This window comes from Tauraco erythrolophus, chromosome 1 (genome assembly GCF_009769465.1).
Source record: "Tauraco erythrolophus isolate bTauEry1 chromosome 1, bTauEry1.pri, whole genome shotgun sequence".
NCBI lineage: Eukaryota > Metazoa > Chordata > Aves > Musophagiformes > Musophagidae > Tauraco > Tauraco erythrolophus.
The window spans coordinates 16535873-16562555 of NC_141465.1; the positions used below are offsets into that span (position 1 = coordinate 16535873).

A 26683-nucleotide genomic window follows, 5' to 3' on the forward strand; every position below is an offset into this window, starting at 1 on the left:
CGACCATCCCAAAATATGATGGTGCAAACCAGAGAGCCAGCGAGCAGCCACTCAGCTCCTGGGATTGAGTCTGGACCTCGGGGGATATCCGTATTCTGCTCCTGTCCGGCCACTGAAGGTTTTCCAGTAGCTTCCATCTTGATTAGGTTAGATGGCTCCTATCACATATGAAGTCTCCTGTGCCCTGATTGGGTATGTCCTTTTGAGAGGGGAAAAGTAAAGAAATGATGAAAAATAATCATGGGTCTAAGTAAATAAATAATGCTCCAGGAAGACCTTCTAGCAGCCTTCCAGTACTTAAAGGGGCCCTACAGGAAAGCTGGAGAGGGACTTCTGACAAGGGTATGTAGTGATAGGACAAGGGGCAATGGCTTTAAATTGAAAAAGGGGAGATTTAGACTAGATATAAGGAAGAAATTCTTCACTCTGAGGGTGGTGAGGCACTGGAACAGGTTGCCCAGAGAAATTGTGGATGCCCCATCCCTGGAAGTGTTCAAGGCGAGGTTGGATGAGGCTTTGAGCAACTTGATCTAGGGGAAGGTGTCCCTGGATATGGCAGGGGGGTTGGAACTAAGTGATCTTTAAGGTTACTTCCAACCCAAACCATTCTATGATTCTATAAATACAGTGCTGGAGAGTCTGCGACCTGGGGGTACTTCAGGAGTTTCCATGCTAGGAGGCAAAGGCAAGGAGCAGCCTGAGCACCAGCCTGCTTCCTTCAGTTGCTCCTTGCCAAACCAAGGAGGCATCTGAAGAGAGGACAGGTGGTTGAGGTGGAATGAGATATTTCCTCAGGCATCTGTGGCTACATTATCAGTGGCTAGAAAATACGTAAGAAGCTACATGGAACAAGCGCCGCTTTAGCCAGTGGAAATACTCTTTTATTTCAAGTGGCAGAGATCTGTGCTTGCGTGCTTCCAGAGCTGACCGTAACACTGATATGTGTGCAAACACTATTTCTGCTGGCAAAGCTAACGAGCTAAACAATTAGAGAAGAGAGAAAGAGAATATATATGTATGCATGTATATATACAACGTGTGCACACAAATACATATAAATAGGTATATGTAAGGAGGCATATTGAGATAGTATAGACATGGTTACTGCTGAGGAAAAGTGCTTTTTACTGTAACAACTTTCAAATTGCTCTCAAAGAGATTTGATGCTTTTGAGGTGTGGGGAGCAGCAAAAATGTTGGTGTGTTCTGTCACAGTTGCTATTTTCATTAATAAGCAAAACCCTCTGGTATTTTGGGAGCCATCATCATGCTGACCCGTCTTACCTGCGTGTCACGGTTACGCTGTGCCCTGGTCCTGTGCGGCTGATGTTGAAGGCTCACTGTCAGTCTCTAAGCCCACTGTGTCCTGCAGTGGTTCAGGTGCCAGTGGTGTTTCTTCAGTGTCTGATGTTCTCCGTACGTCTGTGCTCTCACTGGTCTCCTTTGCTTCAGCTTCAGCTTCTTCCTTTTCTTTGTCCCTCTTTTCCTGTTCACAGGCACTGCCTTGCTGATCTTCTCCCTGCAGACCCTCACACACCCTCTCCTTGTTTCCAGAGGGAGGCTGGGGAGAGTTGTCCTCCCCTGGGGCACCATGACATGCTTCCTCCTCCTTTGAATCCCCTGCGTTACTCTTGCAAGGAGTAATTTCCTCCGCCTGTTTTTCCCCTTTTTCTTCATCTTCTAATCTGCTGGATCCTCTCCTTGATGGGGGCTTCTCATCAGACCTTGTCTGTTTATTTTTCTCTTTGTTCTCTGTTTCTGCCTCCTCCGTCTTGCCCTTGGGCCCAAACACCTCATCCCCATCTTCCTTAGCACCATTTTCTGGAGAGGAGATGTTGACCCCTAAATCTTCCCCATCTCCACACTCCGACAGAGATCTTCGGAACTTCCTGGAGGGAGGCCTGCGCTTTATCGATCCCCGCGTCCGCACCTTGGAGGCAGGAAAAGCAGACATTGAAGCAAAGAGAGTGGTACTGCAAGGCAGGAAAGCACAACAGAGGAAGATAACCATGGGCAACTTGATTGCTATGCTGGTGGCCTCACTTTTCCTGCTATGCTACTGAGAGGCAGGGAGACGAGGTCTCCCCTGAGAGACTATTTTAGAGGACAAGCAGCTACCTAATATATGCCTCTTGATTAAAAAAAAAAAAAAGCTGATGCTGGAGATCACTGTCCCAATTTAAACTGTGGCTCCTTGTCCAAGTTAGACCCTAAATCCAAGGACAGTGTATTCATTATGCAGATGCTGCTGACTTTTGATGTCTCAGCCTTTTCTACTCTTGGCAGTTTGGTGGTTGAGGAAGAAGTCTGCACTCCAGTTGATGATGGTGAATGCAGGTTACAGTCCCCATTTAAGTGCTGTGCACTCTGTGGGACACCTGGCAAACTGTCGTGCTCTGTGTGGCTCCCTAAACTGCACCTCAGCCACCGCTGGCATTTGCTGGCACATGGCACCACCTCCTCACAGTGCACCCTGCCCAGGTACCAGCCACCCTGTTATTGCTGAGCTGAAGTGACTGGGTCCTGCCACTTCATCCCTTCCCTTTACCCATTTGGCCAGGAAGGCTGCTGGAGCTGCTGGACCATGAAGCTCCACGTGCAGGCGGGCAGAGAGGAGACTCCACAGAGCTACACTGACAGGCTGTTTCGAACCTGGCACATAGATCCCCTCCCTTGGCTACAAACGCACGCTGTTGTGGCAGGACTGAGGGCTGCAGCCTCCACCTCCTCTTCATCCCCAAGTGATAAGCAAGCCTTATCTTGCTGTGATGCAGAAATCCTAGCACATACCCTACCTTATTATAGAATTGCAGCTGAGTGCCTTCTGGGGGTTGATCAAAGCTGACCGGCGTCTCATTCGCTTCACGGGGCTGGGACTGAATCCCCGGGCTGGTGGGCGTTGAGGGAGGGGTGGTGAATGGAGAAACCATGGCTTTCAGACCAGGGCTTTTGGGAGACGCTCCCGGCAGCAGAGCAGCTGGAGCAAAAGCCAGATTGGCCTGCAAAGAGAAATCCTCGTCACGGGTGTGCACGACACCAGCATGTGCTACATGCGGCCACCACACGGAGGAACCCTTGCTCTTGCCGCGGGAGATGCCGCATCTCTCAGCTGTCACAACCCGCATACCTTCTGATTACGGTTCTCTCCTGGTGACACTGTCAACAAACAAGTCCGGGCAGAGAAGTTATGACTGGACATTTGCCCTTCCCCAGCAGCTGGATCTCAGAACATGTCCTTTTGTCATCCTGAAGCCTTTTGGGATTTTCCAGTGACCCAGCCAAGCCAGCACACTCTACAATGGCTGAGCCAGGAGAAAGTCTGAACAAACAGCCAGCCCCCGCTTCGAGATTTAAACCATCCCTGTGTGTGCCCAAGCAGATCTCGCAATTTCAAGCCTGGTCTGCAGGTCTTCTGAATTATCTGCGCAGTCATAAGGAGCGAGAAGACCATGGAAAGAAGCAAGCTTGTGATTAACTGTGGCAAAACCCTGCTGGCGTGTCACTAAGACGCTCTTGTAGGCAAATGTCCTCAGCTGCATTAAGAGGCACAGTGCTATGAATAGGTCTATGTTGTGTCAGGGTGGCCAGGAGGCATTGAGCTCTGGAGTCAGACGTTGCCAGGAGAGACAGCTGGCAGCGGCAGGGCACTATGTCTACGGGCTATCGAGTGCTGAGCTGCCCTCGGCGGCATGAATCGGGCACTGCGGAGAGATACAAAAAGGGCAAGAAGCACTGGGTGTGTTTGTGCATAACTGGGGGAATCAGGGTGAGGGAAATGCTGAGCTTCCAGGCACATGCAGGGGAATGCCAGAGCCTGGAGTGCGCTCCCCACCACCAGGATTGTAGCTGCCTGCACTCAAGGCCAGCTCCCTGATAGGGTGCAGGTGACTCAGTTTGATTTAGACTGCTGTGAAGAATGAGCTGGAAGAAGCCTCAGCCAGGGTTTCCCTCACTTTCTCTCGTGAGCTGCGTTTAAACTGTGGCTCCTGCCCCTGCTCCCTACCTGAGCTGTGCTGCTGCCATGCCCATGCCCAGCCAGGTACCCCGCAGATCCAAATGATCCTGACCCAGGCACTGATCTGCCTGAGGATCGCTGGGATGTTTCTGACGCTGTTTACTATTACCAGACCTGCTCTGCCTTCCTTGTTTGTGTTTTGTGGGTCTGGGCCCTCGTTGGTGAGGCCCTGTCACTCTTGGCTCCTGAATCCCTTTCCCCTGTGGCTGCTCTGCAAGGAAAGTAGTTATGACAAATGTCAATCAATTTTAATTTGCTGGGGCAGCCGTGTGGGCTCTTCCAGTACCTACCTGCAGCTTTTCAATCATAGGGGAGCTTTTCACCTTGACCTTGGGAATGGGGCAAGCATTTGGAGACCGCTTCTGCAAAACAAAATGAAACATGAAAAAGTCACAGTGAAGTAGGTGAAAAAGGAAATAAAATGAAGGCAGAAAACTTGGATGAGAGAAACAGAAAGTACTAGTAGGGAAGCAAATGAAGCCTCATCTACGGTCTTCACACAGAAGTTTTCTTTATTCTTTCCTGACCCTGCTCCCCTTTTGTTATCTAGCCATCGTAGGGCTCTACATACATGTATTCTTCCTTTGAGAGAAAAGGGGATTGTCCGCTTTCTGGTGGAAGTATCTCAGCTAGGTTATGTGTAATGGCTCTTCTGCTGTATGGCCTTCACTAAGGTATCTAACTGTTCAGATTAAAATTGACAGATTAAAATTCCACCTCTTAAAGGGTACAAACCTTAATGTTGGTAAACATTGTGAACTTTTTTGACGGTAAAGACTTTCTGCCACCACTTGACTAATAGAATTAAAGGGTATCCAATTAGTATGGGCAGGAAAGGCCTAAGTGACTGGAAAGGTAGAGCTATGAAAGGTTGAAAACAGTTTCATAGAATCATAGAATGGCATAGGCTGGAAGGGACCTTAGAGATCATTTAATCCAACCTCCCTGTCATGGGCAGGGACGCCTCTCAACTAGATCAGGCTACTCAAGGCTCCTTCCAACCTGGCCTTGAACACCTCCAGGGAGGGGGCATCCACAACATCCTTGGGCAACCTATTCCAAAGTCTTGCCACCCTCGTACTGAAGAATTTCTTCCTAAGATCTAATCTAAATCTGTTCTCCTTCAACTTAAACCCATTTCCCCTTGTCCTATCAGTGGACACTCTTGTAAAAAGTCCCTCCCCAGCCTTCCTGTAGGTTCCCTTCAGGTATTGGAAGGCAGCTATTAGGTCCCCCCAAAGTCTTCTCTTTTCAAGGCTGAACAATCCCAGCTCCCGCAACGTGTCCTCGTAGCAGAGGTGCTCCAGCCCCTGGATCATCTTTGTGGCCTTCCTCTGAACACGCTCCAACAAATCTGTGTCTCTCTTATGGTGGGGACACCAGAACTGGACGCAGTATTTGAGGTGGAGTCTCACAAGAGCAGAGTAAAGGGGAAGAATCACCTCTCTTGACCTGCTGACCACGCTTCTCTTGATACATCCCAGGATGCGGTTGGCCTTCTGGGCCGCATGAGCGCACTGCCGGCTCATGTTGAGCTTCTCATCTATAAACACCCCCAAATCCTTCTCTTCGGGGCTACTCTCAACCCACTCTGTGCCCAGTTTGAGAAAGGGAGAGCGTTGCTTTGAGAAGGGGCATATTGCTTTTTTCAGGCCCAAAGCAGAAGGAAGAAATCTAAGATTTTAAAGCTTGTGCTCCTTTAGCATGGAGGCAGCAAGAGCCTGTAGTCAGAAAAGGCGGAAAAAGAATCACCTCCTTGTTAAGGGCAGGTGACAATATGAAATTTGGTGGGTAGACCTCATACCCTGAAATACAGAAGGACAGAATTGACTGGAAAGGGCCTGACCATAAGCTTTAGGGAGTAGCAGACAGCTTACTGGTACCTGCTCATTCAAAGCTGCTGTACAGACAACACCTCAAGACAATATTCTATGGGTATTGCTGACAAAACCCTTCTTCACTCTGGATTAATTATTCCCTTTTTCTGAAGAAGGAAACATCTCAAGAGTGGAACTATTACGCCATTATACTGAAACCTCTAGAGTTGATTTGAAGGCAACGAACAGCATGGATGCTCCCTGTGCTAAGCGCCATTCAAATCTAATAAATGCCAGCAGTTCCTGCTTTAAAATGCTTGAAAGGTGGTAACTGAGTGGATCCCTTAGTGCTCTAAGGGTAAAAAAATAAGCAGTAGAAATGGGATGTGTATCCATGCTACAGGAGTGGGAGACAGCGTGGAGCTGACTCTGAGTCAGTACATGGGTGTGAGCAGGGGAAGGTTTGATGCTGCCTGACTAGAATCGAAGAATCATAGAATCATTTAGGTTGGCAAACATTGTTGTCTTTTGCTGCACAGACTGAACTCTCTTCTATCTCCAAGCTCGTGTCTCAGGAGAGAACAGGTTGCAAAGAGGAGAGACCTTATTCCCCTATTAAATTCATACTCACTTGCTCATCATTGTCACTTGTCTCAGTTTTGTGGGAATACAATGGAAGGGAGCATGGTGGTTTCCTCCGAGTTGGCTTATGTGGTGGTACCTAAGAGAAGAAAACAACTGACTCAGCAGCAGGGCAATCAGTTTTTTTAAAAAACGAAGTGAAATGCAAGCACCAAAGGACATGCTCTGTAAGTGACCTGCTTCAATGGTAGGGCTCAGCTTGCCTAAAGGAGTCATCCAGAGGCAGCACAAGATATCAGCGTATGGGCATGTGGGTAGGCTGGTGCCAAAAAAGTAGTCTACATCTCTTTCCACAGCATGAACTACGACACTTCCAGCTTTGTGCAAAGGATGTTTTTCTAAGCTGTGGAGGTTGGAGAAGCCTTCCCAGAAGCTTCATCTTCAAAGTATCCTGCTGGAAACTCCCTCATACTGGAATAGCTTGTTATTGTTCTCTTTCTTGTCTTATTAGCAGGACTTCCTTTTAATGAATCTCAGCTGCCTACCTGGTTTGTGATTTTCCTGTTTTGCTTCTCATATATTTTAGGGGCAAAAAGGGGAATTCTGACTTTTTTGATATGCCCTACAGCCCCATTTGTTTCTCTCTAATGAAGAAGAGCAGCTAGCAGAGACAAGTCCTCAGCTGTAACCTTTAATTTGACTAAGAAATGGATTCTTCAGGAGAGAAGGAACAAGGCAACCTAACGGCAGGGACACTGGTTCCTTCTGAATGTCCTTAGGCTCTCAGAAGCATGAGAGTGCTCACTAGGAAGGAAGAGACAGATAGCACAGCACCTATGGAGTTGCTCCTTCATAACTATTGCTCAGGTCTTGAAGCCAAGCTCTCTCAATTTTTATGCCAGGTTTGTAGTCTCTGGCCAAGCCATTAACTCAGATACTATTGTGGATCTTGGATAATATCCACAATATAATATTTGGATAATTTTGTTACTTTCCAACAGACAAGCATGTGGAAAGTTGGATTATGACATCTTTGCCCTCTGTAGAGTTGGCTGTCTTGGAAGATTTGTAGACTTGATGTCACTTAAATTCTGGTGGAGCTACACCCAGGCATGGCAATGCTGCATCTCTGAGCAGCCAAGGGCAGCCCTGTCCTTATCCTTTTGTCACACTAGGAAGCAATAATATCATGTCTTATTTTGCAACAATGAAATGCTGCACTGTGCCATAGTGAATGTATCAGAGATTCCTTGGTTGATAGGTTCCTGTTGCTGGCATGGGTCGAGCAAGGGTTAAAGACCATCCACTCAGCCATTAATCTGAAACCAGCTTGAGAAAGCCGATTGGGAAGTGACAGATGGCTTGGAGAGAAAAGACAGGAAACTTTGTCCTCTGTCTCTGGAGAAAATTAGTTTCCCCCTACTGTGAGGCCCGTCAACACTGCCTTGGCTTGGAAGCAGGAGAGGTCTGCAGATAACACAAGAGAGGTCTGGGAACTTGCTGCCTTCTGAAGGGTGAGGGACTTAGTGCAATGAAATCCCATACCTTAAAAAGAGGAAATTACTGTAATGGGACAGATGGAATGGTGTGCTGGTGAATACAGGGGAAAAAAAAACATTTGGGAAGAGATTGGCTATTCCCATCCTGGGGCCTGGCTATGAGAGTGCTAACCACTGATAGATGGTGGCATGCCAGCCGTGCAGGACAGAGGTCACCATTGCATCTAGCCAAAGACAAGAGGGGTGACAGGGAGGATCCCCTTAGGCCCAGTCTGGGACATGCCGAAATCAGCTGAACAGCAGAAGAAAGCAGTTCAGTTTTAAAGGGGCACCCTCTGACTGAAGAGGGCCACCAGTAAACGATTATGCTTCTAATGATAGAGCCCCCTGCATAATGATACAGGGGTCTCTCCTAAAATGTCAACCGCCATCCATAAACGCTCTGACTTTCCTTTCTTCCTAAGAGAGGTATTCTAGTGATTTGCTTACCTGGTGAAAGACAGCTTGTAAGGCAATGCTTGGCATAGTGGGCTTTCAATAAAATAAAGTTTCAGCATGACAGAGATAGGTACAGAGTCTGAAATGTCATTAGGAAGAGGCAACAAGGGCAAGTAAAGAGACACCTTGCTTTCTGAGACCTGTACAGAAACCTTCTCCTTTTGTGAACAAGGTGCTGGTGACCTGCCACTGGCTTCTACACTGCATAATTTGTTGTTTGCTTTCATTTTCCGTGGCTCAATATTAGCTATTTCATTATTCATTGTTGCCCTCCGCCCACAAAAGCCAGCCCAGACAGTACATGCGTTGCTGTCAGCTACTGTCGGGTACATATGTGTACCCTACCAAGCTTTACAGTGTCTCAGTTACAGTGTCTAGTTGTCCTGAGGTGTGGCTCTACCAAAATACTCATCCCCAAGTTGGCAATGCATGGGAGATACTGCCATAGCTTGCATTGCACTAGGAGACAAATCCTTTGCGAAGATTCCAAATCAATGTGGATTCATGCTCAGATCACTGATGCTCTAACTTCTATAGACAGAAGTCTGTGCTTTGCTTCCCACTCGATTACCTTCTGGTGGCTGCAGAGCTCCTTACCTCTTTTCCAGTATTATTGGCTGCTTGCTCTTTGAATTTTCCTGCTAGCTGAGCCACTGAAGGTGATGCCGACTTGTCCACCTCTGAGTTGGTCTCTGCTGGCCTGTTCTGACAAATCGATAACAACAAGTTATGAGCAAAGGCTGGGAAAAGCAAGCAGGCTAGAGAGAAGCCTGCATATGTGTTATAAAGTTCAAGAGTAGGCAGGGACTCAAAGCAGTTTCTCACATCTGGTATCAATCATCCAGTCTGAGAGGAAGAGGTTTGAGAAGACAGGACCTAGCAACATTTTCAAATATCTCAGAAAACCAGTAATTCACGCAGAGCCTTTCAGGTCTAAAGAGCTAAAGAGCCTACACTCAGTGTTTTTCACTGGAAGCAAACTAAGTATTTCAAGCCAAATGTCTGTTCCCTGTCTTTTCCTTGCAGTGCAGATGGAGCGGGGCAATAAAGGATGTTCCCGTACACCTTCTCAGCCCTCCCAATCCCCTTTTTACTGCCCCCATCACCAGCGCCCTTCCTTTTCCAGTAGCTCTGCTGTGAGAAGCCATTCCCCGCCCTCACAGCAAGCCAGCATCTGCTTGGGGATGTCCCTGTGCTGTTCTGCTTTTTTGGCAGTGAAATACTCAGGCGGGTGGCGGGGATGGAGGAAACACGAGAGCTGAGAGAAGCTTCCCCTCCCCTGGGTTGACAACAGGCTGAGAAGCAGGAGGCTTGTTGGAGATTGGATGGTGCGGCTCTTCCCACAGCACACAGCCCTGGTTGTCCTCCCACATTTACCTTCATTTTTTTTTTGCTGTGTATCAAGCAATATGAGTAGAAAGGCTCAAAATCAAAGTTGATAAAAGGAAACCTTTGTTCTTCATCTCTAGTATCTGATGCCAGCGAAAACCGAACCAGAGGAACTGAGAACAACTAACCAACAATCCTTGTTTTGTTGGAGGTGGAGACCTCAAAACAACAAACCAGGCTATGAACCATCAGCAAGGAACCTCATACCTCCGCTCCCTGTACCACCACCATGAACGCATGACCAGCACCACACTTCTCACCCCTCTGCATCAATACTCTTCTGTTTCTCAGTCAGAAAGTTTCCCCAAAGGCTAGAGGAATACATTTTCGCTTCTCCAAAGACTCCAGCAGAGCCCTTCCTTCTCCCTTTACGCCGCTCTGCCTGGGAGGGACCTGCTGTCTCATTAACACAACCACTTCTTCAGCATTGCTGGAGGTGAAAGGCCCTTGAAACACCAACCTGGCCCACGTATGTGCTGTTTCCTTTGGGTCACCAAGCTACAGAGGCTGGAGAAATAGCTGTGGAAACTTGAAATTGTATTAAGGAAGGAATTTCTTTAGAGTCCTAGTTTCTAGACTAAAAGTAAACCAAGGAGGTTACATTAAGGATCATCTCATCATCTGCAGCTTGGAGCACTCTCTAGTCCGAAATACCTAGCAGAGAGCAGCATGGCTAAAGCCTGTTTGCGTTGTGTAAAAGGGCCTTTCCCTTCTCAGACAGCTGTAAATAAACGCTCCCAATAAATGTTATTGTCTTTCTCCCAAGCCCACAAGCCCCAGCAGATGTCTGTCATTCCCTATTTCCAGAATCCTGACTGCATCTCCCCTGTTAAACTTTCCATACACTTTGGAGCAGCTTTACTGCATCCAGCCACAAAAGCTATATCAAGCTGACTCCTCTCAGTGAACTTCTAGCACCTTCCCTTCACCTTTTCAGCCTTCGTTAGAGTAATTACAGGCAGGGGAAGTGGCAGATAAGGGGAACGGAAGAAATAGTGAGGTAAGCAGATTAGCAGAGCAACTTGCTGCACACGAAAAATGATGGCTGGGCTAAGTGGGGAAGGGGAGCGGTTCCCAGCTCCAGACTGGCTCCCTGCTGTTAAGGGAGGGCAGGCTGGAAAGAGGAGGGAGCAAAGAAGGAACCTGGGGAAGGCAGGATGGACTGGGAGGCTTCGCTCAGCATACCAGCTCCCAGGATAACTGGACATGGCCGAATAGACACCTGGACTGGGACTCGAGGCTGAGGAGCTGCAGGTGCTCAGTGTCTATGGTGGAAGGGCTGCCTCCCTCATAGTCTCTTTTTCTCCAAGAGCTTCTTTCACAGCCCTTTGCCTTTACCCAGAAAAGACACTGCACTTCCTCTTGGCCTCTTTGACCTCTTGTTTTGAGGTTGTTGTGTTTTTCTTTCTTTCTTTTTTTTTTTTTTTTTTTTTGTGAGTTACAGTCTGAAAACACAGCTCCCTTTCTCTGGATCTGATGAAAGCTGTGAGGCTGGAAAGACTCCATGCGTTTCTTGTTTCGCTGGTCGCAGGCATTGATTGCAAGGCGGCTCTCGCCAGCACGAAGCTCGCCGGCCGGGTGCAGGAAGCAGTGAACATGCCATTCTAAGATTAGCACAAGTAGCCCACGGGCTGTGTCCTCCCGAAACGGCCAGCTGCAGACTCTCCGATTACGCTATGCATTTTGCAACAGGAAAAGTTGTTTCTCAGATCCTTTCTGGCAATTACACTGCTGTCCTGTGTCCAGCTTTTTCTACCGCTTTTTTCTTTTTTTCCAGCTGGTGTACCAGGCTCTCTGTCTTCTACTCAAGAGAGTGTGCTGTACCAGGGCACTTGAGTGCAAAAAGTCCTCTTCCTTGTACTGCAAGGAGAACACCATCTCCCTGACTTCCAGGGGCTGGACTGTCAGTCTCCCTCCTACTGGGAGGAAGGTGGGAAGCCTCACCTTCTCACTCTCACCCAGAGCATGTACCAGCCCTCAGCCTCTTCCACCATTAAGACACATATCTGCTCCTCTCACCCCAGAGCTCAGTGCTAGCTCTCTCCTGCTCCACAATATTAATGCAACCTGTCCCATTCCTGGTCCTTTTCTCCATCTTGGTGACATAGCCCACCACTTTTCTGAATTAAAAGGAGGAGCAGCTCTGCTCTTTTTGTTTTGGCAAAAAAGGTGAAATTACTCAGACGTGAATTTTGCGCTCTTTGCAGCCAACTGCTGATTATTTTCCTTTTCAGAAGCGTGGTCAGCCTGCATGGGCTAAAGCCAGCGAGCTAAGGTAAAAGACTTACTCCATCAGCAGTTTGGTGACTGCTACTCTGAGGTCTGTTACCGTTCCATAAAAATAAGTGTCTAAGCATTGCGTGTTATGAAAAATGTCAGACAGAGCAGCAAAATAGGAATTGAATTACACCATCAGTGTAAGTATGGCACTGTCTGCGAAAGAGGAAGTGCAACTAGCAAGTTCTCTGTAAGGGGCTTCACTGTCCTCTTCCAAGTAAGTTTATAAAATCAAGCAGATCTGAAAATGTTTTTTACCTCCATGTTTCTTCATCTGCTTTTAAAACTGAACCTGGTCCTTTTGACAGCACTGGAGAAGAAAGTTCTGCCTTTATTTGTGAGATAGATAGGTACAATCACGGCAATTCAAGCTTCTCACCAAAGTCTCTCCTTCCTTTGGGTTCAGAGTCCTTGCCTCTGTTGTGACAGCAAAACTGCTCACTGATACCCGATTCTGTAGATTGCCTGAAGGGGGGCTACTGTTCTTAGCAGAGATCCCTGCTTCTTTTACAGGCTGCCTGGCGGAAACACCACTAAGTCCCCACAGAAGTGTCCCACACTGTCCCTGCTGTATCTTTTCAAGGCACCTGGGAAGCTCTCTGACCTCAGATGCCTGGATGCTGTGACAATCAGCTCTGGCTAGCACAGTCCCAACTTCTCTGGTGACCTATTGTGCTACAAGATGCTCGGGCTGGTAAGGCTGCCTGATATAGAAGTAATAACCTCTCACAGACTGGACCCCTCAGGACAGTAATGTCATCACCTTGCTCAGTGACACTTGCCAATTCTCTTGCTAGAGCCCGTGGACCCACCATGGGGACCAGGTGAAAGAATGTGCATGTTAGAGGCCCACAGAAAAGAGGTCAAGAGACGGAAGAGTTTCTCTCAGGTGGGGAGTGTCACTGCAGACAATGAGTTTCTAATGAAATTAAAATTGCAAAGACTCCTGAGAAAAACTGGAAAGCCAGAGGTGGCTTTGGGGATGAATTTGAATGTCCTGCTGGGACTGGTGCAAAACCATGTCCAACAGCGCTCAGCTAGCATTTTTAGTCATGACCCACCCCCTTGCAATTGAAAGCTATCACGGCTCCATCTCACGGGATTGGTATCCCCCCAGTTTTGTCACTGTCCATAATACACTACTGGAAATGGTAGTCTGAAAGGGTACCAGTGGGGTCAGAAGCAGATAGTGAAGGAGAAGCTCAGGTTTGGATTTGTGTGCCTGATTTGGCTGATGAAAAGAGCAAAGGTCTATTAGCTGCCATACTGCGGAGTGTTTTGGCTTAAGCAGCTCTTAAATACCATCTGAATAACAGCAGAGATATGTACTGCCCTACTCTCCTTCCCTCCCCAGTGAATCCCCTCACTTGTCTGCTTTTGCAGTTAGCATACTTGGGCCAGACAGAACACCTTTTATCAGAGATGAAAACTCTTCACAGCGCCTTGCAAAGCTGGGGTGTTCAGTGGCTATGAAATCAGTGACTGTTACGTGACTGTTGGTACTGGTCCTGTGCACTTTCCACCTCTATTCTCATGCAGCTGCATCTAGATGTGATTTTGAGGCCAGACCATGGCCTCCACATCCCTCCCTTGCTTCTAAAGAGCTTCGCAGGAACGCTTCCCTGCTGCCAGTTCTCACACCAGTCCATCGTGCCGGCTGCCTTCCCATAACCTGCACTTGCACAGGCTCTGCAAAGCTCCCCCGTGACTCTCATGGGGTTTTTCATTGCTGCACATACAATGTATCTCAGCAAAAGCAAATATGGCAAAAATAACGACAAATATAGTGTGTCAGAGGCAGACACAATAAGGCATCCGAGGCTCAGGGATAGTGTCTCGTTCACAGACACCAGATCCAGAAACAGCGATCCTCAGCACCCAGCTCTCAACACTGAGCCACGGGAAGGCAGCTGTCAGTATGTTAGATGAAAACAAGAGAGGGTCAGTGCTTTCGGGGTGCAGTTTCATAACGTCCTGGTTTTGGCAGAGACAGCTTATATTTCCAACTCCTCATTCTCCCTTGACCTTTCCTTTCTCCCTTCCCCCCTCCCTTGCACCAGTGTGAGTTTGTGGGGATGTGCTGTAAACTGGATCACTGAAATGATCTGGGCTAAAAATACTTCCCTTAACTCTTTACAAGGTTATTTTTAACCCAGATCATTTCAGCAATTGAGTTCACAGCCCTGGCTGACAAGCACTTGCACTGCCATAGCAGGAAGGGATGGAGGGGTGGCAGGAACAGACTGCAGCGCAGGGGTGAGGACTTCCCTTAGACTGATCTGGCCAGAGCCTGAGGAAATTGCGTCCTTACGTGTTCTTCTGTTCAGAGGGCTGATAAGACAAAAAAATCTTATTTTTGCACGTCTGGTGGTAAAGACTGTTGTGGTCTGTGGCGCCGACGTTTCACCCTGCCATCTGTTGCCTCCAGCCTGAGACACAGAGGAGTGCAGGCTGTGAACCCCGGGCATGCCTGCGAGCCATCACAGGGAGCACGTTACCGGCAGCTGAGTGACTCGGAACAAGTTTCAGTTAAGCATCCACAAAAGCCACACAAATACTGTGTCAGAGGTCTCCAGAAGCTCCACTTCAAGCAGCAGCAGCCGCACATGTGGCTGGGGAGCGGGTTTTCCTCGCTACATGTCAGAGGCAAAGCTCTACACCTGTAGGACCTGCTCAGCTAAGGAAGAGATGGGGGACACATCTGTAGGGAGGAAGCTGCTTAAGTCAAAATAAAACATCATCACACTCTGTCTGGAGGCCAGCAAGAAACCCTGGGAAGCAGTGCTGTGGTTTCCTTTGAAATTAAAGTGTCGGCCTTCACTGAGGCACTGGATTTCAGGAGGGAATGGAGCCTCTTGCAGACCCCTTCTTGCCTGCCTGCCTCAGCCCTCTGAAGGCAAAGGACGTGCTTTCTGCACAAAGCCTTCCCAGACATGACACCTACCCTGCTTGTTTCTCAGTCAGGTAGCTGCAGGATTTGAGGAGCCAGCCGGTCACAGGGCTTGTCTGCATGGGAAAGCTTATACCACATGGACTGGGGTAACTCTCTCAGCTTGAACAGGGAGCAGTACAGCCTTCATCTGATAGAGGTGCCTGTTTCTCAGTGTAGCTGAACTCATTTTCAATCAGCTTGGCCGGAAAGAGCGGTTCTCAAACTTCTCAAGTACCTGTTTCTGATGCAGAAAGCAGCAATTTGGGAATGACGCGTTAAGCTGTAGCAGGGAACGTGCCTCATTTCAGGGCTCCCTGGGGCGGGAGGGGGATGAACATCTCCTACCCTCGCTATGAGGTGCTGCAGTCTCTCTCCTGAAAAGACTCCCCTGGAAAGATGGGGTTTGATGAACTGGAGATGTCCTGCTCAGTTGCAGACCAAGCAAGGGAGAAGTGATGACAGTACTAGCTCCTCTCATAGTGCCCCACCGATTTGGGGTGACTATTTCCAAAGGCAAGAGCTAATCCCTTCTCCCTGCCTCATCTTTTAGTTGACTGCTGAGGCCAGCTGGAGGCAAAAGGCCCCTGAATATTCACACTGTACATGATCTAAAGAACAGTTCCTGGCTATCTGGAGAGGACACGAACTTACACTCTGAAGAACGCATCAGGAATGCATTTCATTGGCAGCCAAACACACCTGTGTGTCAGACCAGGCCTACCTTTACATTCAATAACGATGCAAAACATAATAGTAATGTGTTTGCATGAAGTGAAGTGGTAAAATCTTTCCTTCATTTAGGAGTATCCATGGATTACCTGTTCTAAAGGTAAGTGTCCTGAGAGGACATTATCCTTTTCAAGCCCTAGGTTCATTTATTATTCAAGGAAGATAATCTAAAGAAACCTGGAATGGGTCCCCTGGGTGTGAGTCTTAGCCTTAAAGTAGAGAATATTGCAGAATAGACAAGTTTATGTTCACCTGGGCAAATCTGCCACTCTTTTTGTCTTGTTTAATGGCAGGAAATAGGTAACTGAATTTTCATTTTCAACCTCCTCTTACAGGCACCAGTTATTTTGGCTCTCACATTTTGTAAGTGCAGATAAGATTAGATGGGCAGATCATAAGGAGCTCCTCTTTAAATGAACGAAAAAAAGCTCAAGAATAGTTTTTAATTAGGATTGGACCCAAGTTACCGATGGAAAAATCTCTCTAATATGTAGTTTGTAGTTTCATTCAAAGCCATCTCTCTGCGTCTCCCATTTAGATCAATTCTGGTTTGTACCCTCCTGCCAACATAACCTGAACTGATTTGTTTATCTGGGTCCATTTGAGTACATCAGTAACATCAGAATCATATTGAAAGGGGAACATTGTTCGAACTGGGAAAGGAGAGATGAGTTAGCAGGGCAGGTTTAAAACACAAGCTCCCCCAAAGGACAAAACTGAAAGGCAAGAGGGTGGGAAAATAACTGAATCACAGTGTGAGGAACTGGGCAGCAAAAATGAGGAGAGGCTGCTACCCACAATCTGAGCCTGCTCATTCTCCTCATGATCCACAAAAGGACCAAGGCAGGCTGAGCACAGCTTGCCCAGGAAGTGGGTGGGCTCGCACTTGCCTTGGCCCATGCTTTACATCCCTAGAAGGAAATCTCATGATGCTTGTTCCGACTGGAGCTCAGCAGCACGCTGGGCCCCTGGCTTAAGAAGCAACACATCCAGAGATGTAAGCCCTGAATAAACAAACCTCTTCTTGCTACACTGACCCTTCTCCATTCCAGTGAAGCATCTTTCTTCCCATCTCTCTCTTTACCCTTCTTCACAAATCATTCTCACTGGAGACCTTCCAGCTCTCTGTTTCAGGAGGGGTCTATGTGGTCTAATTATTCACTTGGCCTCTTATCTGGCAATGAAGCTGCTCCCTGTCTAGTTGTGGTAAATTTTAATTATCGGCAGGAGCCCCAGCTAGAAGTGGCTGCAGCTGTGGCTCTGCGATACCTTATAGCCAGTCCGGTCCATCATGGTGTCAGCACAGCCCAGAGCACCTGGGATTCAGGGCCAAGGCTCCTACCTGCATTTCCTACTATTTGTTATAGAACAGGAGTGATAATTACTGTGCTGTGCTCCACCAGAGCAAAAGCTACCTTAGGAGCCACTTCTGCACCTACCTCTGGTGGGGCTAGGCTAGCTCTGTGAACTTTGCATATGAAAGCTTTGTCATAGTTACTTTCTAGGAGAGGACAAGACCATAATGCCTTGCGGATATTTCAGGTGTATACTAAATGCTGGAAAAAAAATAATGTTTTTCTACTTCTGTCTGTTGTTTTCTTTGATCAACCTTTACCAGAAACTAAACACCTCCATTTCACATCCCAGATGAGAATTTTGGGAGCTTTAAGAATGGCAGCGTGCACAGAGTCCTCATCCTTTTCCTCCAAGCTGCCATCAGATGGCTGGGCAAAGAGGAATAACTGGCCTCAAATTGCCATGGGTCCCCCACTGCCAGGATTCAGGAGTGAAACACAACAGAAAGCTGAGCAAAGAAAGTAAGATTTCCATTGGAAAGATTCAAAGACAATTCCGAGGCTGATATCAGCACATACAATCCACTGTGAAAGCGTATAAGGGTATGTTGAGGTGTATAATAACGATCCCAGCACGCTCTGCAAAATCCTTGGCTGTTGCTGGCGGGGACTGGCATTTTAAAGGTCATGCAAACAAGTTTCTAGTTTGACTTGCAACAAAAGGAATTAGTGGTAAGCCTCTGTCTGTCCCACATGAGAGCATGCACAACTGTGCAGAACCATTGCACTTCCAAGATAAAGATTTTCCTACATTGTCAAGTCTCAGCCAGTGCAGAGTGGCCTCCACGTCTGGTTGATGTCACATGCAAGAGATTCAATCTTCAGTCTTGCAGCTCCAGGGTAAGGAATCTGCAGCCTGTGGGAATATATTGTGAATGCTGGAGTTTGGGCTCCAGATTTCTGAACAGCTGGTGAACACAACGGGACCTCAGATTAGGTTTGGGAGCAGTCTGAGCTCCTGAGCCCCAAAGACAGGCTTAAGACTCCTCAGACTCAGGCACACATCTCATCTGCACATTATCTCTATGTAGCTGTAGATTCTGTTTTCCTTCAGACAAAAAAAAGGGCTCGCTAATTGAGAAATGTCAAAAAAGATTGAAAAATACTAGACATGGAAGTTTTGAGGACAGGCAGGAGGAGGTAAGGACTCCTGATACACATGCTACCTTCGAGGCAGTCAGTGTTGTTAGAGCCCAGTGATTTCCAGCAGCTTTCTTCAGTTCTAGTCTTGATGAAAACAAGAGCTCTCACAGCAGCCTTAACAAAAATTTGACTAGAACGACTGAAATGCATGTCACAGGAACGCAGATGTCAGGTCTCCTCTTAAAACTCTGTACTTTGTAACATTGTCAGTGGAGAGCAAGCTTCTTGCCTGAGTGGAAATCACTGACGACCTGTCTCTTGAAGTCTGCAAATAAGTTAGCCACAAGAACAACTCTGAGGAGTGCAGCACCCTCCCCAGAAGTGGTACCCAGACAAACACTTACCCCACCACAGATGAATGAACCCAGGACGAATGTGTGTCTGAACAAAACTGCAAGGCTATTGCATAGCCATAATGAGGGTGATGAAGAGGATGGAGCTCTGACTATAACACAGGGCACGATAATATGAGGAATGTGAACTTCAAAGAAAGGTTGCATATTTATTTGTTTATAGGAGAAAGGGCAGGAAAATCCTACTTTACACAAAATATGTAAAAATATGCAAAATTTCCTTATATTTGGCAAGAGTTTTCTTCAGGGCAATGTTTTCCTCAAGACTTGCAGTGGTCTGGTCTTGATTTTCTCCTTCTGAGAGTTCCATGATGAACTGCTGCCATCTTGGCCCTCAGGGTCAAGCCCTGCCCAAAAGGTAACATGAGGATATTCCAGCTCAGCAACGATGAGCAGCTCTCATCCGGAAGACAGCAAGCAGTTCCCAAATACAGTGCAGTGGTTTCAAACCTACAGAGACTCAGACCTGCCGTATTTAAAGGCTCACAAAAGCAAGATTTGGGAACTGGGTGGAGGTTGGAGATGTCGTGTAGCCAGAAACTAGTAGAGAGACAGATGTTTTTCAAAGGAAGGGGCACTGTCTTGAACTTGTCTACAATACAGTAAATAAATGGTTCATGTACTCTCTCCCTTGCCTACTAAAAGTAGAGGGGAAAATCCCACCGGTTTTCCTTCTTTCAGTGGTTCGAGCTACCCATGCCTACATGTAAAAGGGCCTGGATAGTTAGTACAGTGGTTGCAGCGAGGCTTTTCTCAAGAAAGCTTTGTTGCCTGTTTGGATCAGAAGCTTGCTTAGGGTCCTTCTCTGCTGCTTCCCTCCAACCTCTGGACTGCCTAGAGCTCCTGAACATCAAGGCAAATGGTTGTCGTGAATAAAAATACCACCCTAATCGTACTGGGCAGCAAGGACTGCTGAGTGGTGGCTGGAGTTAGGCCGTGTGGTTCAAGAGTATCACAAGCGCAGGAGCATCTCCATTGCCCCCAGTGATGCTGTGGCTGCCTCTGTCAGTAGAGCCAGCCTATGCCGGGCAGGAGGAGACGGGCACTGACAGACATGCAAGTGAGGAGCTGTGTCCCTCACAACAGAATTACAGGAAACATCTCTAGACATCAGGAAATTAGAAGTGGTGAACACGCTATCTGTTTTCTGTTTCAGAGAGTGACTACAATGAAAATAAAATGAGACAATTGTTATTTTAACCTCCCCTCTGAGAAGTCCCTCCCTTTGCTGTTGATGCATTTCTGCTAGCAAATTGTGTGCAATGCTCATGTTATGTAGCATCGCTTTTCATGACAGACAGTTGGTACCAATGCCAGATTTCTGCACCTCTTCCAAGACATCTCTCCTCATTGGAGTAACTGTTTGAAGTCTTAGTTTAACTTGACTAGGTGGGATTGCTGCTGCTGTTCTCACAGCCCCCTGGGCCCAAAGTGGAGAAAGCAGCCTCCTGTTTGCCTCCATGGAGTTCGTTAGTAACATGTCCTAACATCAACAGTCCAGTCTGGAAAGGCCCTTATATAGTAATTCTGCCTAATTTCTCATGCCAGATTGGTCCGTGCAGTGGACCGCTCATGGACAGGTCAGGCGGGGCGACCTCAGGCTTGTACAGAAGCAGCATCCCAGGCACTGGTTGAATTTTAATGTCAAGCAGGCAGATGCCTAGTGAAGCAAAGGAACCAGCTGAGTCAGGCAATGGTTGCAAGGGGTTTTCCCAGGCTGAAGATGTGGATTACAGTGTTTCCGTTCTGCATTAGTCCTATGGTTGATCTAGGACAACAATAACCAGCCACCTCGCACTAGTCTTGAGGCTGGATTTATGGCAAGCTGTTCTTTTCTTCATGCCATGGTATGTAGCTGTCAGGATTGCCCGGCCTGTGCTTGTTAAGCACAGCCTGGTGAGATTAGCAAAACCAGCAAATATCACTGTGAAAGGTACAGGTGAGATCTGGAGTCTCCCTTTTAGTAATGACAATATTTGGCAATTGCCTGGTGCCTACATGTTCCCAACACTGCACAGGCCAATACATTACAGCAACATTACCTCAGACCTTCATGGTTAGAAGCCTCTGCTGAGAGGGCAATGTACGGGCTTGTGTATTTTGATGTATATGTAGCCACTGCTGCATAGCCCGCAGAATCGGTCCCAAGGGATATTTATCTGTCAGGAAAGCACTCAGACCACCAGGCAGGTGTGTGTGGGGGGAAGTGGGCTCCCCTCTCCCCAGGGAACCTTGAATTCTTTTCTATGTGTTGGCACAGCTTTAACAGGCTGGTGGCAAGTGGTCGCCCTCGCCTTGCCCTAACCACCGGATAAAAATCATCTCTTGCTAGACAGACCACGGAGTTTGAAGCCCACACCCCCTGAGAACAGAATGGAGCCCCGGTGGTTCACCTCCTGAGCAAGTGTCTTATCACGTCTGTCAAAGGCTGCTGAGGGCGGTTTGATCCAGCGTCACCATTTCCAAAAGATGCAGCGAACTGCAGCACCTGGGCTCTGCCGGCCAGCGTGTCTGCGCAGGGGCAGCACGTATGTAACCTCAGCCTGTCCCCTATGGAGCCAGGAGCAGCTCTTGGCTCTGCTGTGCCCTGTGCAGGATAAGGCATCTGGCTGTTCAGCCATGACTTGCTGCTCAGGGAAGGAGGTGGCAGACTGTTTAAAACGTAAATCAATTGTTTCTCGTGCATGTACAGTGTTTTGGGAGTCCCTGACTGTGGCGATTGCAGAAACCTCCAGCAACACATCGGTGTCACCATTTCCTTTTTGGTGGGAAGTGCTCTCTGTGAGATACCTGATTCTGTTTGCTTGTGTTCACCCTGCTCAGAGTATTCTCCTGGGAAAGGGAGTGGAGACAAGAAATGAAGATGTGGGAAGGGGGAGTGTAACAGGGAAATGTCTAATTTCTCATGCCAGATTGGTCTGTGCAGCGGATCGCCCATGGACAGGTCAGGTGGGGCGACCTCAGGCTTGTACAGAAGCAGCATCCCAGGCACTGGTTGAATTTTAATGTCGAGCAGGCAGATGACTAGTGAAGCAAAGGAACCAGCTGAGTCAGGCAATGGTTGCAAGGAGTTTTTCCAGGCTGAAGATGTGGATTACAGTGTTTCAGTTCTGCATTAGTCCTATGGTTGATCTATAATTTGCCCTCTGCTAGTTAATCCTAATCCTAGTTAATCCTCCTAATCCAGGGCAGAATTTTAGCCCTGGGCTTCCCAAGTTCCACCTTGACAGGTGGTCCTTCCTGGCACACTGGTTCTCCACAACACGTGCCTGAGGATGGCTACACTGCAATGCAGAGAAGCCTAAGGAAACCTGTAGTAAGGGATCTGAGCCCCACAGTCACAGAGTGTTGCACGACTGCTCATGGTAGCATCAAACTGGATGCATTTGTTTGGTGCTGTGCTCAGGCCAAAGGGATCGTTAGCCCAGTCACATCCCCACATGAACATGCACCCAGACCACGTGGCTGCATTTCATGCCTGCATCCATAAGAAGTAGCCACCTGGATTTTGTGTAGTACAGGGTACTTGGGGCACATACTAACTCAAATGCCCTGTTGCCACAAAACTCTTCCTAAGAAGTCCTAAGGAAGTCCAGCACCCATAAAGGACAGATTCCCTCTCAGTGAACTCTTTTTGACAGGATTACAGCCTAGTTTCTAAAGATTTTTTAAAATTTTATAATATCCAGCATGATTATAAGGGTGTCTTAAAGATGCTTTGCTAGCGAGACAACAGGTTTCACATCTCAGTCACATGCGTCCCGTGTTTGTTCTGCTTGCCCTTCCTGCCTGCAACGGCAGTTGTCTACAGACAGTAACCTGTATAGGCTCAGCAGGTAGAGTCAGACAACGGTTTCCCTAGACCACTAAGTCAACAGTGTAAGAGGAAGAAGAAGCTCAAAGATGTTGAAAGTAGTAACAACAGAACAACTGAAATGAGAGTTAGAGCCAGAAGACGGAATATTCAAGAGGAAAGGCCCAAAAGGTACTCGAAGGGCAAGGTAACTCCTATTGCAGTGAGAAGTTAGGAGGCTGGGATGAGAGGCAGGAAGGTGAAATAAAAGGCTGTTAAGTACCAGTGAGACCTGAGGCTACAGGGGAGAGAAGCCATGTCACATACAGTAAGAAGAAATCATGATTACTGGTTTTTAAGATACATGACAACATTTGCTTGCAGACAGTGCAGAGGAAAGGGTAGGAGGGCTAGGTGGGGAGGTAAAAGTCTACATTGCCAGCCAGGCCAGTTGCCTACAGACAAGGCGACTGGCTTGGCTGAGAGAGCAGGGAAAAGAGATAAGCCTCCAACCAATTAAAGGAGAAACGGCCTCAGCCTTTCCTGTAAAAGAGCCATGCGTATGTGATTGCCTCATTACAAGCCTGGCACAGCTGCTTGCAGACAGGCCAAGCAGCCAACATGGAAATAATTTCAAGCAGCAGGAAAAGCTTGTGGATAAAGTTGATATCTGGCTGGATGCGGTCATACCCAGCCACACAAGTGGAGAAAAAAATGAAAGGCACAGAGGCTGTGCCCACACAAGCAGTATGGCAGCTTTTCTCTGGGGCAGCTCCCTCGCAAGAGGGGTTTTCCTGTCACCTGAAATAGTGCAACTTCAAAAACTCATCCGTGCTGGGTTTTAAGCCCAGATGTACCCCACGGGGTTCTCCCCTTCGAGTCTCTGGGGTGTGCTAGTGTCTCCATTCAAGACTTACTCTGCCGCGATGAGGGCAAAGACATGCCTTTCTAGAGGAGGATGAGATATTTCAGATTCTCCAGCTTCAACAAAAAAAAAGAATACAGCAAGGTGCAGAACTTGATGGTTTACTATCTGGCTACTTTACGTCATAATGTATTTCAAACCATCTAACTACTACCTACTGGTACTCTGTACACTGCAAACTGGAGCTGAGCCATCAGTATCCTTAAGCATTGACATACAAAGACATGACTAGTTTAACAAAGAACTCTGCAATTACTAAGTTTGACTATGCTAGAAGACTAGATTAATGTGTCTCCTCCTTTTATGAAGTCCTGGGAACTCAGTGTCCTGCTATTTCCTTTGAGTTAATATGTCTGTTTTAAAAATACTGGCTGTGTTTATCTGGAACAAACAGTTTCAAAAAATTACTTTTCATTTTCTTGCTCATTATAACGAGGATTTGGCCTTAAAAGAACAATGTTGGTGTTGCAGAGCTCTTCCCTTCCTCCAAGTGAACACCAGTGACACATCTGCAGTCTTTTTCCATCAAGTTTACAATAACTTTAAGTGGTTTTGGGGAAATACTTAGTGCCTCTAAAATGAGTGCTGCCATTGAGCCAGAATCCTGCAGCAGATACACTGAGTGTTCCTATTACTTGAGATTACGAAAATTTGGATTAGGATGCTGAAAACAAGGTCCCTTACTGTGAAATGCCCTGTCAAATACAGCCCTCAGCTCTCCTCTCAAAGAAGGTCACAATGAAGGAGGCTAGTGGAAGCAGGATATCTGAGAGCCAATGCGCCACTTTCCTAAATAATTGAAGTTCCCCACTTTCTTTCAAGCGGCACCACTTTTCGTTTCTCCAAACTCAATCTTCATTAAATCAACACCTACAGAGCTTTCAGCTTAGTTCAGGAAGAACTCTGGCTTTTCTGGTGTGTCAGGCAGGATGTATAGTCCCGTCATTAACTCCTCTTCTCCATCTGATAGGAGCACTCTAGCACCAAACGCTGCCTGAAAACTTGGATGATACAACCAGACATGAGCTACTGCAGATACCTAAAATACAGATAATTATGTGAAAGGCATGTGGGGGAAAGAAAGGGGTTATTTCTCAGAAATTATTCTTTGAATAGGTAAGTCTCTGAGGTTGTGTTGTTTTAGAAATCCACAGACACTCCAGATGTGGAATAGCACGTCCTGAGCCAAGGGCTGATCTGTATCCTGCTAGACTGATGCCGATGTCCTAATCTACAGCTGACAACAGCTGTTACCAAGACGGCGGTCTTCCTATGTGTCTTTAGCAGCTTGTACAACCAGTATCTGGGATTTGTCCTTGAGATACTCACACTCCTAGCAAATGCCTCGATGGGCAGAGGGGTGAGATAGTAGCACTGAAGAAGAGCAGTAATGGCCATTGTGAGATGCAGCTGCTTACCTAATGTGCTGTTTGCACCAACTGCTTGTCCAGAGCTCTGTTTCTGGCTGGGGTTTTCCCCAGGATCCTTCTCAGCTTCCCAATGTTTCCCTCTCAGACGTCTGTGTTTCTTAATGATCTGAGAACTGTACACAGCCTGTCAACTTTCTCCAAATTAATTGGTGCCTCTCTGTGTGTACTTCCAGGCCTTGTTCTGGGGAGCTCTTGCTGCTCTAGAAGGATGAGGGCTGAGCTAATGGAGGAACAATTGGCAAAACCTCCCAGGCTGCCTGCAGGGAAAGGGCAAGTAAGGCAGTCTGCGGGGCAAGTGCACCCAATCTCATGCGAGCCATTTCCTCGACTAAGGCACAGGGGAGAGAGACGGCCAGGAAGGCTGAGCTTGTGTGCATGCTATTTCAGAGTGGAGCATAAAGTGCATGAACCATGGCTATCACCTGATACAGGCCTCTGCTGAGCAGCTTTCCATTGGTTAAAATGTGCCTTGCAGAAAATAATTATTTTAAACCATCCAAATCATAGTGTTGCTTTAAGCAACTTGCATAGCCCTGTAGCTGTAGCCATGATGTGGGGCTGCACCCTGCTCTCACCTACGCACTGGGAGATGCCTGGGCAGCTGCTCTAAAGGAAACAGTGAAGTGAATGGAAAAGCCCCTGTAGCAGGAAAGAGCTCAGCCCGAGGAATCACCTTTTAACTGCCCTTCGGTTTAGCTTCTCCCTTGCTTGCCTCATGTGGAGTGAAGAAAAATGTCCTGCTTTTCGCAGAGGTCTGAAGTAAGATGAACTTCAACAGGAGGAGGCTCAGACATGAGATGCTTCAGGTGGGATGAGAAAAGTGGTTAAAGAGGATGAATTTTAAGCAGGTGCATATGTAGTATGCGTTAATTATCTAATCTGCAGCTATTCAGAGGGTCAAATTAGAAACTGAAGTCACTGAACTGTCATAGAAAGGACACAGAGAATGTGAGAAGCAGGGACAATTCAAAATACTTCTGATAAATGCTGTAAGTAGACTGTGATACTTCCCCATTTAAACTCAACACTAGAGACAGTCTAGTTGTAGCAGAACGGGGATTCAACTCCTCTTAATTTATCATGCTGGGAACAGAAAATCAGAAGGGTAAATGAGCCTACACAGAGCTACCAACTGCTGCAGCTTCCAGGACTCATCAGTTAGGACTGTGCTATCTTTGTAACACATTGCTATTAAATTAGGTATACACTGGATACCGGCAGGTCAGAGAAGGAGGTTCATATTTATCTGAGCCAGGAATTTAGTCTGAAAAGATATGCAGATATGGAGCAGAGGAAAGTGATGGTAAGCACTCAACTAGCAGCCAGCTTGAGGTGTGAATGCTAAGTTATATCCACAGAGATGTCTTTTTAGCTGGACCCTGGAGGGCTCAGCAGCCCCAGTAGCACTGAGGATCTGGGTCTGTGAAGCTGCTTTCTCAGCAGCTGTCCTCCTTTCAGCTCCATCTGGAGTCTCCAGTCTGTGAGACCCCTGTAAACCAGGCCCTATTCTGGGCAAATAGATCCAGGCAGCTGTAATTTGCTGTTATATTTAAAAATGCCAATCTGAATTTTCAGTCCGGTCCAGATCAGCTCTAATGATGCATTAGAAATTTAGTGATTTCCATAGGTAAATAACTCTACTATATACCCTAAGGAAAGTGCACTCAAGCAATTCCTGAGCTGCAACTTGGCCTTTGACATGGATTTTTTCTGTGACATGAGAAAGGTTAACTCAGAAACAGACATAATTTTCTGCTTATAAATTTCTCACAACAACTCTGTAAAGGAGAAACCCAACATTTGCAAGAGCTTTGAAACACCCTACCTAATTCAATGCTCTATTTCTTTTTCCTGATGGCTGACTGAAACTCGTTTACATGTTCTTTCTGTGGCAAGTTCTTCAACCTCAGTCACAGTTTCTCCAGATTAAAGCTGGGCCACCGGAAC

General features: G+C 47.2%; 1 protein-coding gene across 1 annotated transcript in view; it reads right to left on the reverse strand.

Moving 5' to 3' along the window:
* Nucleotides 1-26683, reverse strand: part of RCSD1 (RCSD domain containing 1) — a 34898-nt gene continuing 8215 nt past the window's right edge. Inside the window, exons 2-7 of the mRNA XM_086630497.1 lie at nucleotides 9008-9115; nucleotides 6463-6552; nucleotides 4305-4376; nucleotides 2795-2998; nucleotides 1284-1929; nucleotides 1-199 (exon numbers count right to left, since the gene is read on the reverse strand). Coding sequence (XP_086486623.1) covers nucleotides 1297-1929; nucleotides 2795-2998; nucleotides 4305-4376; nucleotides 6463-6552; nucleotides 9008-9115 — 1107 coding nt within the window. The 3' untranslated portion in view covers nucleotides 1-199; nucleotides 1284-1296. The remainder of the gene's footprint in view (nucleotides 200-1283; nucleotides 1930-2794; nucleotides 2999-4304; nucleotides 4377-6462; nucleotides 6553-9007; nucleotides 9116-26683) is intronic.